Below are 13,822 nucleotides of genomic sequence, written 5' to 3'. Positions count from 1 at the left end.
GATGATTAAAGCTACGTGGACATTTATTGTGAATACTGTGATATCATCCTTGACCCCAAAGCTCCAGAGATTATTTGCCTTACTTGAACTTCAGCCCCTGACCTCTTTGTGGAGGACACATTTTTCCCTGTATGAACCCAAACTGCTGTTATCATACTCACACTGAGCAGGATATTTCCGGGCTCATAAGCCTCATGGCAAGGTTGTAGACCAGGGGTGTCAAACATAAGGTCTGGGGGCCAGAATTGGCTCAGCAAAGACTCCAATCTGGCCCACTGGACAGATTTAAAAAATGAGAGGGAGGGCAGACCTTTATGGTATAAAAAAGTAATTAAGTAACTGTTTTTTAAATAATGTAATATAGAAGTGTCAGTCTGTCACAATGGGTCTTCTGTCTCGTTTCCTTTAGTTTTGCACATTTATTTCTTACAATTTAAATCAACAGCAGGATTTCTTTATCATGTAGAAAAACTCTAGAAGTACTGTTGAAAATGGCCTTCATGTTCTTATAGGGAGATATCTTGAGGATTAAATGTGTGGTTAGACGTCTTTATGCTGACAGAATGGGGAGTTTCACAGGTCGGGCAGCTTAAGATCAAAGTGGACTCTAAGTGGCCCACCATGTAAAATGAGTTTGACATCCTTCCTGTTGACTCTTAAGTCCAATTCACGGTCCCACGGTTGTATCCGTTTTTTTGCAGGCCTTTGGCGACACAGAGGGAATAATTTAGAAAACTTAGCCAATGCAGAGGTCTATGAGATGTACTCGTGTGTGGTCTTTGAAAAAGTTCGTGTAGGTTAAATTGGTCAATAACTTGGCTTTGGACGGAAAGCAGAAGTCACCGCAAAGAGGAAGACGTGTGGAAAAAAGCAAAAACATGAAAAGCCGAGAAGCATAGATCAGAAGCACACACAATGGCTGAAATGGAGTGTTTGGTGTTTAACACTCCATTTCACTCCGACATGTGCATTCTTAGACACGTGGGCTAAACCGAGAGACCAACAGCTACGCAGACATAAACAGGAGTAGCCCCCATGAGAGACTGCCCCATCACAGCTACAACATGTAGACGTGGGTCTGTATAGCTTCTTCCCACTACGAGTGATATACTTTGCTCGGTCCCTTAGTCTTGTTATTATGGAAATTTAAACTATTCCTGGAATGTCAAAATAATGCCGAATGTTTTATTTTAACTACAAAATGGGAAAAAAAGTTGTTTTTGACACAGAGAACGGTCCATTTGGGTCTGGTCCCGCTTGTGTGTGTGAACAGATTCTTTATTTTGATTTAAACTGTCATGACTAAAACCAGGTGATGATGACCTGACCTCTGTAATAGCAAGAAAACTAATATGAGAAGTGCACGATCGTGGATTTGTGTTGCAATGATGATAACAAATCAAATTTCATGCTGTAGGACCTCCTGTCAAACACACACACACACACACACACACACACAACCAGCTGTTAGAGGAATCAGCCTGCCTTTGAGGGGCGAGAACACAGAGACACACAAGGAAACGAGAAACCCTTGACTGGCCTCAAATGACTTAAAATATGCTCGTGACGTTTGGTTCTATCTGTTCTCTTCCTTTATTTGTATCTTATTTGGCTACCTATGTAGCAATGTCACGTGCACGTGTGATTCAGTGTGTATGTTTTTATTGTGCTTGATTGTATGTAATTGGCATGTAATGTTCTCAAAGGAGCATGTTAACATTTAAACCAGGCTAATGGCCGCCAAACGCCCTGGCACTGCAGCGAGCTACAGCTGACAAGTTGCCAGTGTTTAGTAGTTGTTTTCCATTCTCCTGTTTATTGTATTGCATTCTATCCTGTTCTATTTATTTAAGGTGACTTCAAAATATTAAAACCAAGTGCAGCCATTGTTTTTACAGGACTATGTTGGTTATGAGAGGATTTACAGGCTGCTGTAGTGACGGACAGGATTAAACCAACTGCACTAACCTCTCCAGGATGTTTCATCCACCTTGAGGCTGAATAGTTTGGCACGACAAGAACTACTGTCGACTTTTTCTCACGACTCTCATTTCCTTTCTCAGTGCTTCTCATGCTTTGAATGCTACCATTGTCTCTCTCACTTTCGTCGTTCCATCACCTTGGGCTTGTGGAAACGGTTATTGATGCAATTTAATTTGAGAGATAATATGGTAATTTTTTACATTTTTACTTTCATCATAGCTCCTTAAATCTCAAATAAAATGAGAAAAAGTTCAAAAACTCACAAGGTACTAAAAACTTTAAACAGCACTGTCATTAACTTTAACATATTTAACATGCTAACAGAGGCCTGCAGGCCTCTGTTAGCATGTTAAACATGGGGACATCCGCTCCAGATTTTGGCTTTGCATTAAGACAAACCTGAATGATCCAAACCAGCAAAACGCCAAAACTTCAGCTTTAATAGGGGATCAGTTAATGAAGTGCATTTGATTAGCAACAGCTGGCTGCTACTTACCCTCTGAACTCCTGTGCAAGCAGCGGCGCCATACTTAGTGTGGGGGGTCCTGTGAAATCTGTCTGTTTCACATGACTGTAGTTGGCCAAAGAATCTGCTGTATTGTATCTTTCATTACTAAAGGATTTATATTCTGCAGCTGAACACACCTACGAAATAGTTATTAAGTCTTTTATCATTACATTATTCCTAATAGTTCGACAGCTTATTCTGTTCAGCAGTCCATTCCAGCATGCGCCAAGCAAGAGTGTGGTAGTCTGATGGTTTCCGCTACATTATCATCTACTCCACACTCAGATCAATATAAAGAAAAGGGTGCATTATGTGATCATGTTCGTAAGGTACACAGCACTGCGAGAGATCTTTTTGTTGACACAAATCTGCGCCTACAGGTGTGTTCATGACGTGATCAGTCAAACAGCCATCCAGTCATGGCGCTGTGGTGGTGTGCCAAGGTCGCCCGCAGCCTGCCTACAGCGTGGTTCTCCCTGCTCCTTTCATCACTGCTGTGGCAAATGGTAAAACATCACTGAAATAGAAAATGTTTAGAGGCCCATTTGTCTTCTGAATTTCTACATTTGCCTGATATCACTCCATGGATCTCTTCCTTTAAACTTCCTCCAGATCATTCCTGTCCACACCGTCCCATCCTGCCCCCAGAGCTGCAGCTGTCCAGGTGTCAGAGAGGTCCACTGTACGTTCAGACACCTCACCAGCATACCAAAAACTCTTCCTAAGGACACAGAGCGGCTGAACCTGGGGTAAGATTCCACACACACTGAGACACAGTTACCAAGTGTCAGTCCAATGGGAAGAAAACTAAACACATGAAGCCGTGTGGAATGCCGTGGTCGGAGAACTGTTTTCTTTCTGTAACAAATGATCGAGCTGCCTCGCAAACCAAGTCATGATAAATATTTTCATTTGTTTTAATGACATTAATCTTAAAGAGAAATTACAATCAAGAAGGATTGTTGCTTGCCATGCATTCATCTTATCAACCTGCCATATCAGCTAAAGAAACCCCAGGCAGCAAGTGGCCCATGGTGCATTTAATATGACAACATTTGCTTTTAGCCCAGAAGATAAGGGCTTAGCACCAGCATGTGGTACTAGAGTAAATCTCCTAATCACTTCCATGTGGGAATTATGGATGGAGCTTTCACTGCCCTCCAGCACAGAAGGGAAAAAAAAAAAAATCACAGAGCCACTGTTTTGTATGTAACACACAGCCTTGTCTAATTATCCTGGCTCCAAACAATACATATCCATCTATCAAACTGCTTGGCAGAACAGCACTACTGTCCACAGGAGGGGTTTCCATTTGGGTGTGAGGCTCTGTTTTGGGAAAAACCTTTCACTGCATTTCATGAGTGTAGTTAGAATATCACTCCAGCTACTTGCTTTTCATAGATTACTCTATAAATGATACTTTGACTCATTATATGCATGCTAATGTATGACAAGTACTTCAGGAGGTATGTGGTCACTAAGCACTGCAGTGCCAACCTGCAGTTCACAGGAGGCGAAGTTTCCATATGGGCTCCTGTTCTGTGTGGAAAGCTATCACACCGCTGCAGCTGAGTCAAAGCATAAAGCATGTTTTACACTGCAGGGACAGTTACTGAAGGAATTAGAGTAAGACAAATAAAATATTAACATGAAGTTACACCTTTCAGCAAACACTTTTTCACATCTGCAACAATATTGCACATAATATAATGTTGTACAAGGTCCACTCAAAAATGTCCAAGAAAATCTTACCTGATTCAGATTTAGCCAGCACAGCAGAGATGCTGGTACCATCTGTACTGTATGTGCTAAAAACTGCCTTGGTGTACATAGTTAAAGACACAGCTCTTACACCAAAGCAGTTTTTAGGATTCCATGTTTTCTATTTTGACAGAGAATAGTGGGTAAACACAGGTGTTATAAATCACATTAATTAAGGCTTAGAAATGGACTCAACCTTATTAATGTGATTGGTAACACCTGTGTTTACCTATAATTTAAAGCAAAAGTTACATCATGTACGTAGCCATCAAGCCATTAAAAAGAAAAAAACTGCTGGAAAGAATAAAAACTGTTTTCTACAGAGTATCGGACCTTCTGAGGCTCATGTTAGCTTAGTTTTATAAGCTGCTCTCTGTAAAAGTTGAAATTTAGTCATCAACCACGGGCGATCGTGGCTCAAGAGTTTGGAGTTCGCCTTGTAATCGGAAGGTTGCCGGGGGGGGTCTCGGTCGTTGTGTCCTTGGGCAAGACACTTCACCTACCGCCTACTGGTGTTGGCCAGAGGGCCGATGGTGCGATATGGCAGCCTCGCTTCTGTCAGCCTGCCCCTGGGCAGCTGTGGCTACAACTGTAGCTTGCCTCCACCAGTGTGTGAATGGGTGGATGACTGGGTGTGTAAAGCGCGTTGGGGTCCCTAGGCGGGACTAGTAAAGCGCTATACAAATACAGGCCATTTAACTAAAATTAAAAAGGCTTTTTTCATCTACTGTATGTCCATCTGAAATGAACCCACCGTTTCTGAAGTTGCCAAAAATCCTGATTATCTTCTTTAAATGGTGATTATTTTATTAGTCATGCCTCGATTATTCTCCACTGTGGATTAATTAATCCAGTCATTCCTCTTATACTTCTTTGAAGTCTGCCACCGGGTGGGATGTGCATACTTGGTGCATTGTATGAAGGCCTGATTTAAGACCCTTTCACATAGGGAACGGCATGCACTGTGCTGACCGCTAGCTGGAGCGAACGGACAAAAATTGTTCTGCGTCCTGCCTGAAAGCGTTGGCACTGTCTCTGCTAGTGAAGAGTGTGTTGTTTCTGCAACACTGCTGTCCTCCTGAGGTCCCTGTGCCCACGTGAACTTGTGTCATGAAGTTAAGAACAGAATCGACTTTTCATCCATATTTTTGTTCATTGTGTGGTTGAACTTAGTGCAGCTGTAGGTTAAATTTTATTGGTTGCTTGAAGGTACATCACACCGCACAGCATGTACGAGTAACGCTCACGCTGCTCTTTGCTCAGTGCTGCAGGAAAATGTTATTGGGCATTTGGACTTGTGCGATTAACCTTTGTAGAGCCTATGATGTAACCTAGGTAAGTGGCTGATGTCATTGTTGGTGTGCCAACCATGACAGAAGCAAATACAGTTCTGGGACTTTTTCCCTCCTGGATCTCACCCCGTGTTGTATTCATTATCGTTGTATTTTATTTCAGAGGCTAACGTATTAGTTTTTCCACTTCGTTTTTTGTTACTTCCACATCTTTGTGCGTTCCCTCACGTCCATTCCAACAGTTTCCGCAATCTCCCTTCAGGAATTTCCTGACATTTACAGTATGAGTCCCTGATACGATGATTATTGTTCCTAGCATTGAGGCAGTGATGATTATTCTGTCACTGATAAATGTTAAAAACTGAAAAGAGTTAAATGCACAGGAGGAATCAGTGGTACTGAACAGGATGATCCCAACAGCTCTGGACTGCACTGATGCGATGTGTACTTACATTTCTAGGGCGGTGCATGTCGGATTACATCGCAGGTTTCCAGCGATGTAGTGTAAATTGTCTGTGGACAAGTCTGTTGGGCCACAAAACACAGGCAGACACATGGATGTCTGCAAGGGCCGTTGTGTTTACTGTCTGATGATGAGATTTATGTTACATAGAGTAAAGTGGACCCAACAGGACTCGTAGCTTAATCAAGGCTTTAACCACTACGTGTTTGATGTTTCTCTAGGGAGCTTAGTACGACCAGCAGCCATGCTTACACCTGAACTCTTGACAATAATCTCTACATTCATTTGTTTGAACTGTTGTCACTATTGGACAAACATGCAAACTGTCCCATTGGAAAATAAACTCCATTTAGTTTAAGTGACCATTTTAGGAGCTGCCTGGGTAGAGCATAGAGAAATAGGCTGCGTGTCTTTCACTTGTTGACTGCAAAAGTTCAGAGGACGAATGACTTGTGCTTTTCTTACATGGGCTCAGTCAGACATTATAAGATGTTGTACTCGGGCGCTTGCATGGCAGCATTTGTTTAACGTTCACTCAGACTAAATCGAACATACGTGTTCCTACAGCTACAGCTCTCCAAAGTGAAGCCAAGAAACACTCAGGGCTACGATGCATGAGCAAAGGCTTATGATTCCATATTGATTCCTGATGACTTTGTGTGTGGCGGAGGCGGTGTCTATCGTATTAGGAACAAAGGGAATTTCAGCAGGACACTGCAACAAGAATACATTTGGAAGGGGACCACGAGCCTTTAGGGAGCAAACAGATTTAAAACCTTCCGATGACGGGACCACCCTGAAAATAGGGTGGAGGGATTTTAACTCTAAATGTTCACACCAGACATGTTTGGGTGTTTTATTTAGACTCTTAGGCCTGTTTCCTTTATCGTAGGTTTAGAGACATGCAGTTTGAATTCAAAAGAAAACTGCGGGTTTCCACTGTCTTTCAAAGGAACTGTTCAGTAAATGGCAGGGAGGATGGTATGGACCACCTACAGCACAGGGGACTGCTGTAGCATCTGGGGATTTAAAGCTGTAAGGAGCTGGAGGCTGTCTAACATGCTTGAGACTCGTATAGTCAATGTGGGGCTGAGGATGTAGCTCTTTCTGATGAATGTTGAAATACACCATATGCAAGGTGTAGACTGTATGGACAAAAGTGCAAAAGTGCATGGCCATATGCACGCTACACTTCAAGGAGCTGCTCGGCCATGAAGCTCCCAGTGCAGTTTTTGTGCTGATGTTGATGCCAGAAGAGGTTTTGAGGAGATTTGCAGAGTGGTTTTGCATGGCAAAGCTATATGAAAAGTTCATAGCCAGTTACTAGAAATGCTGACATATCATGATCATTTTGTCTCTAATTTTTTTTAGATTTACTCTGGAACTGTTAGAAATATTCGAAATAATATATTTGAAACTGCGCCTACTTTCTGAACACGTTAGGCTACTTCCTGTTCCACATTGGTGCCGTTTTAGATGTTTGCAAAGAAGATAAATCACTTGAATCTGCACACACGTTTCCCCTGATTTAAAAATAGCAAAGCTTTAAGGAGGAAAAAACCATTGTGGGTCAAAGTCTGTCTGAACACTCTGTCACCCTTGATTCTTTCCACTTGTTAGTCCTTCAAGCATTTTCCTTTTCTCTTATCTTACACACTGAATATCGTTGCCTTCTTCGCCTTATGCCTTTGCCATAACAGTACCTGGTCCTGTTTGTTTTCTCTGACAGATATAACAGCCTGACGGAGGTGGAGGGGTCTGAATTCAGGTCACTGCGGCAGCTAGAAATGCTCATGTTGCATGGCAACGACATTAACACGGTTCATCCTGGAGCTTTTTACAGCCTGAGATCACTACAGGTAGAGTTTGTCTCTTTGTATGTATTACATTCATATCTTGACTCTATTTATTACAGTTGGTATAAACAGAAGGAACTGCTGCTTTAATCGAAATAAAAAGTCAAAACTCACAGGACTCATCTCTAAAAACTCGCGATAACCAATGTGGCACTTTTCATTTGTGTCAAACTGTTTGCACGTGTTGCTTTCTGAAGCGCTGCAGGAGAAATTTGTGAATAAAACAAACTTGATTAGGTCATAAGTGGAAACTTCATTTAACAGCCAAGTTTACTTCTGCATCACATTCTGTAGATCAGATGGTTTTTCTCTTTCTAACTTTAAATGTCTTTTATGGAGAAACAGATTACAATGAAAAAATGATGTGTAAAAGAAATGAACACCAATGGCATACAGTGTATGCACAGAGTCCAATTCAATCCTCTCCTGTGTAAACCACATATAAGCCAGTAATTAGCTGTTCTTTGATTGCTTGACTAAAGTTACAGTGAGTCCTGTTGGGTCCAGATGGATCCGATCAACGCCTATATTAGCTTTTTAAACACATCAATGATCCATGCAATTACATCAGAATTAAAAATGAGAGACTCTGGACTTTATTACTGCACATTAGACCAGTGCAATGAGGCTCAACTGCAACTGCCTGATTCCTCTTCTGCCGTAGCAACATCACAGGCCAACTAAAGACCGCTGCAATCTTTGAAAATGTCTTCCAGTTTGGTGCTTCTGTCTTTTCATAGTTCTCTCATTACCTGTTTTACAGATCTTGAAGCTGAGTTACAACAAGCTAAGGTCAATAAATCCTGGTTTGTTCGAGGGTCTTGTCGGTTTGATTCGTCTCCATCTGGACCACAACCTTATAGACTTTATAGAGCCATACTCCTTTTCTGGCCTGACCTCCCTAAAACTCCTGCAGCTGGAGGGGAACCTTCTCAAAGAGCTCCACCCGCATACCTTCATAACAGTGTCAGTACTAGGACACTTTTGGACCTCAGGACTCAAGTAAGATATCGAGAAATTTATCTGAAACTAACTTAAGATTATTGAGTATGTACCTAATTATCTATTTACATTATTTTGATTGGAAGTAAATATACGCAAGCAAGCCAAGCCGTTCAAAATATGGTTCACAGTGCAACTCTCTACTAGGAAACCTTGTACCCTGGCATTCATTTAGATGTTTCTTTGAAAGTGGAATGGCTCAAAGAACCTGACAAACAAACGTAAACTCTGTGCGGTTCTTCTTTGAGCACTGCATATTTATGCTATAAGGCACCACAGCACAAAAGAAATTATTACAACCATGTGTGATGAATTTGCTATCTTGTTGCCTATTAAATGTTTGCCATGAAGACCAGGTCTGCAACCAGTTTAAGTCAGCTGCTGTCTTCATGATGCCTCAAGATGGCAATGAAATGAAAATTAATGGAGTCGGTCTGCTATAAGTTTGTACTGTAATGGACTTGAGCTGGTAATTCCGTGCAGTCTGTTTCTGATAATATAGTGATTAGCTGTAAATAGAATTTTAAAATAAATAAATAAAAATAAATTACCATCTGCATTTGCAGAAATTTACACCAACTTGAATTCAAAGGCTGGAACTGGAACCATATTGATCTAAAACTGAAATTCTTCCAGAAGCAGTGACATAGCTGCTGTCATTTAACTGTAAAAGGATTTAGGTGTTCAGAAATCTTGAGTTGCCTTCTAACAGATGACCCGTGCAGTCACCTTACATCAAAAGTGGTCAGTCAGACCAGTTGGTAACCACAACTACTGAAAACTGGCTGCTAAATATCAAATAATCCAATGAAATCACCAGGCAACAGCAGATTTCACCTAATTGTAAGGAGGCTGCCATCCTATTTATTTATTTCTTTTTTTCTTTTGGTTTGCATGGTGCCACCAATAGAAATGCTATTGTCCCATATTAGCCAGCTGGTGGTTGTGAGAGCAAACCTAGACTCATGCCTTAACAAACTGGAGCTGTGTTTTTGTCGTGTGTTTTGGATTGCGTAATATTGAAGTAGGCAGAGAGATGTACTGTTTTTCTTTAAGCAACATAAAGTCTGATGACAAGTGAAATTTTCTGTGTTTTTATGTGTTGAATATAAGAAGACACTTTTTAGGGGACTTTAGCTCCCAGTGCAACTGATAATAGCCCCCAAAATGATGTCTTCAGTAAATGTATGCTTACTTTGAGACAATCACATATGTATTACTCAGAAATTCCCCTTAGAGTGTAGCAACCTTCAAACAGAAGCGAAACAGGACCCCAAAAACAGTGTTTAAAGAGCTTTGATAGTTCCTAAAACTCTTGTATTGTGGATCTAGGATAGGACGGGATGCACAAGTAATGTAATACATATGTTTCCTTTCAATATGTGCAATATATTCAACAATCTTTCCAGTCCCCATCACTCTGGAGACCCTTTAACAAAGACACTGTGTAAATGTTTTTGTCTCAGACACTTACACCTATCAGACAATCTGTTGGAGCAGTTACCTGCCAGAGCTCTGCAGACAGCTTCCAGGCTTGAGCTCCTCTCGTTACATGGTAATCCTTGGACCTGCGACTGTCAGCTCCACTGGTTGATGGAATGGAGCTCCACACATGAAGGTATGAAAGCATAATTGAATACCCTAGCCCTATTTCACCACATGAGCACTTTGAAAGCCTGAAAACAAAGCATGCTCTTTCTCTAATTCATTGTAATTTCACAATTTCACCTTGTTTTCCTATCATCTCTAATATTTTCCCTCATATCTTCTCAATGCCTTACATTTCCATCCCAACTTTGTTTCCCTCACATTCTTCCAGGAGTAATAAAGTGTAAGAAGGAACGTGGATCCAAAGACCTATGCCCACAGTGTTCCTCACCTCAGCACCTGAATGGGACCCTTTTTCTCGGGTTAACTTCAGACAAGCTTACATGTGAACGACCAGCTCTTCGTTCCCCTCTCAAAAAGTGGGACAATCCAGTGTGGGCTGAATCAGAAGCAGAGCCTGACGCTCCATACACTCAGGACTTTGAAAAACCTTTAGGTCATTTGACCATTGTTCTCTCAGATAGCCATGGAAACAGTGCTCATGTGGCATGTGATGTTCGCCATCCTGGAGACAGTTCACCTATGACGTGGACGGCAAATCCGCGTTCACCTCGGGACTTATCTGTCAATGTATCACTGGTGACTGCTATTGAATGCGAGATTGATCGAGAGAAACTGCAAAATCTGTGGCAACTGGTTGCGTATTACTACGAAAGCCCTGCGATTTTGGAGAGAGGTCATCAGAGGGGAAATGCAAGTAGAGTAACCTATCAGTACACACAAGCTGTGAATGAGAACTCGCCATATTTCACAGAACTAAAAGGGTATTTGGTAGCAGAACCTTCATGGCTGCTTCAACCCAGAGTCACTTTGAGGCTTAATAGAAAGCAGACAACGACCAAGAAACTGGTGATGGATTTCACTACTTTAATTACAAAGAACATCAACATCCACAGGGTTGAAGATGACTTTGCGTCTTCCTGGGCTCTAATTCGCAGAGGGACAGCAGGACGCGTTCAGACTGCTCTTGAAGGATCAAAGGTTAACTTAGAGTGCAGCGTCCTTACATCTGATCCACAGGTGAAAATGGAGTGGATGCTTCCAGATTTGTCCATTGTGGAGGATGTAACTGATAAAATACACATCTCTGAAAATGGGCAGCTTGTGATTTTGAATGCCACACTGTCTGACTCCGGTGTCTACCACTGTATTGTCAGAACCAAAGCCGGTGTGGACTTGATGCCCTTGAGACTAACCATCAAAGAGCGCTCACTGAGTCCAACAGCTTTCAATGGTGAGAAAATTACAGTTGAGAGAGGGAACACTTTCTCTCTTCCTTGTGAGGTGACCTCGGCTCATCCCAGTCACACTATATGGTATCTACCCAGAAATCAAGTTCTTCTCCCCACACAACAGACAAGAAGAGCAGAAGTGATGGAGAATGGGACGTTGGTTGTAAGAAGACTGACACTAGAAGATGCAGGGGAATATAGCTGCTTGGCCTCCAATCTGTATGGAGCTGACATGCTGACTCACATAGTGGAAGTCAGGGGAGAAAAGGCTTCTGAAAGGACTAAAGTACAAACTGAGAAAGAGCATCCTATTTTGACAGTTGCTTTGGAAGGAGGAGAAGGCTCAGGGGGAGATTTTCAAGAAATTGTGCATCCTTTTTCTACACAACTCCCTGAGAAGGTAGGATCGAGGCAAAGAAATCCTAACGGTTTTTTGAAAAGGATACGAATGAAAGATTCAAAGAGAAAACCTAATAAATCCATTAAGGAGTTGGATCCAAATCGTTGGGCAGAGATACTGGCAAAAGCTAATGCGAAACCAAGTGGTGCTCTGCCCACTGAGCAGACACTTGAGGAGCCAAGCACGGTAATCATCCAACCAAGTACAGCCACACCTACAACTGCAGTTGCAACTATGGTTAATACTGCTGCTTACAACTTACATCACACCACCACACCTCCTGATACCAGGATAGAATTGACAGATTTTCCTATCAATGCGAAACTTTATCCTGAGGTACATTCAAACACAGGCCAAAAGGAGGATGAGAAAAAACACTCTGAAACATTAGAAAGTCAGATTCTTCAGACTGCTTCTCCCAGGACTACAGTTCCTTCTGGAATTCATCAGCCAGTCGAACAGTCAGAAAATAAGCACTTAGGAGAGGGAGGAAGAAACGCTGACTTTGTTTCTGCTGGTTCAAACAGAAGAAGGCGCCCTTACAGACGTAGAAAACCCCCAGTGAGAAGAATCCACCCACATCTTAACCCCCTCTACCATTCATCAAACAAACCCCAAACAACTCTTCCCCCAACAACAACCACCACTCCAATGACAACACCGCCCATTACAACAACTACTACTACAACTACCACTACTACAACTACCACTACTACTTCTACAACAACTGTTCCAAGCACAGTGGAAAACTATGAAACCTTATCTGCTGAGTATCAGACAGAGGGAGATGAGTACTATGATGAATATAATTACAAAACTGGTGACAGTTTGGATGCTAAGGAAGATTTAAATAGTGAAACCCTTATTACAGCTCAGGAGCTTGGCATTAGCGTTACCCCCTTTCCATCAGTTAAGGAAACTAATCCCCACGTAGGTCATTTGCCAGGTAGAAACCATTTACCTAATCCAAAGACAATCGTCACTCCTAAATTAGATAATCCAGCTATACGGCCTGTTGAAGAAAAGACGAAGGATGTTGTACACTTAAAGGAACCTGAGATAAATAAAGTAGAGATGACTCAAGGAAATGGCATCAACAATAAAAACCTGCTTCCAAAAGCACCAGAGGAGCAAGAGAAATATCAAATAGAGACAGAAGGGAGAAAGAAAGACACAGAAAAGTTGGTTACAGAGAGCTACAATACACGAGATATCTTTAGGTCAACAACACAACCGAGATTTTACACTCGACCTTCGCCAGAGAAAAAAACACTAACGCATGCAAAAACTTCATCCTCCAACATCTTTACATCACATTCAGCAAGAGGTGGAAACAGAGATGAAGACACACCAAGAGAAGACAAATGGATACACAAACCAACTGTAAAGCCTCAAATGAGCAATTTCCCCGTAATGGAGCCCCTTCACCCCTGGCTTCATCAAACCAACCAGGGAAGAGGACAAACTACCACCCAGAGGGTTACATATGGAAACCAAGACAGAAACACAGGAAGGCACACTAATGTGAATCCAGGCAGGCATTTCCAGCCTCCCAGAGTCCCTCCAACCTCTACCTGGTCTTTACACCATCATCGTCATCATCATTATCCCCTGTACCCTTCCTGGCCAGGACAAAGCTCTTTACCACATCCAAGACAAGGTAAATAAAGTAGCATGCTATAATTTCCTTTCTAAATGTGTAGGTTGAACACATAAC

General features: G+C 41.9%; 1 protein-coding gene across 1 annotated transcript in view; it reads left to right on the top strand.

Annotated features, from left to right (window-relative positions):
* LOC109195092 (immunoglobulin superfamily member 10) overlaps positions 1-13,822 on the top strand; it is a 34,226-nt gene that overhangs the window by 19,246 nt on the left and 1,158 nt on the right. Inside the window, exons 3-8 of the mRNA XM_019346526.2 lie at positions 2,872-2,997; positions 3,104-3,240; positions 7,737-7,866; positions 8,627-8,865; positions 10,332-10,483; positions 10,685-13,765. Of these exons, the coding sequence (XP_019202071.1) occupies positions 2,911-2,997; positions 3,104-3,240; positions 7,737-7,866; positions 8,627-8,865; positions 10,332-10,483; positions 10,685-13,765 (3,826 nt within the window). The 5' untranslated portion in view covers positions 2,872-2,910. The remainder of the gene's footprint in view (positions 1-2,871; positions 2,998-3,103; positions 3,241-7,736; positions 7,867-8,626; positions 8,866-10,331; positions 10,484-10,684; positions 13,766-13,822) is intronic.

This window comes from Oreochromis niloticus, linkage group LG2, assembly GCF_001858045.2.
Source record: "Oreochromis niloticus isolate F11D_XX linkage group LG2, O_niloticus_UMD_NMBU, whole genome shotgun sequence".
In the NCBI taxonomy this organism is placed as follows: domain Eukaryota; kingdom Metazoa; phylum Chordata; class Actinopteri; order Cichliformes; family Cichlidae; genus Oreochromis; species Oreochromis niloticus.
The sequence above is the reverse complement of the archived record's forward strand: the minus strand, read 5'-3'. Positions and strand labels throughout refer to the sequence as shown.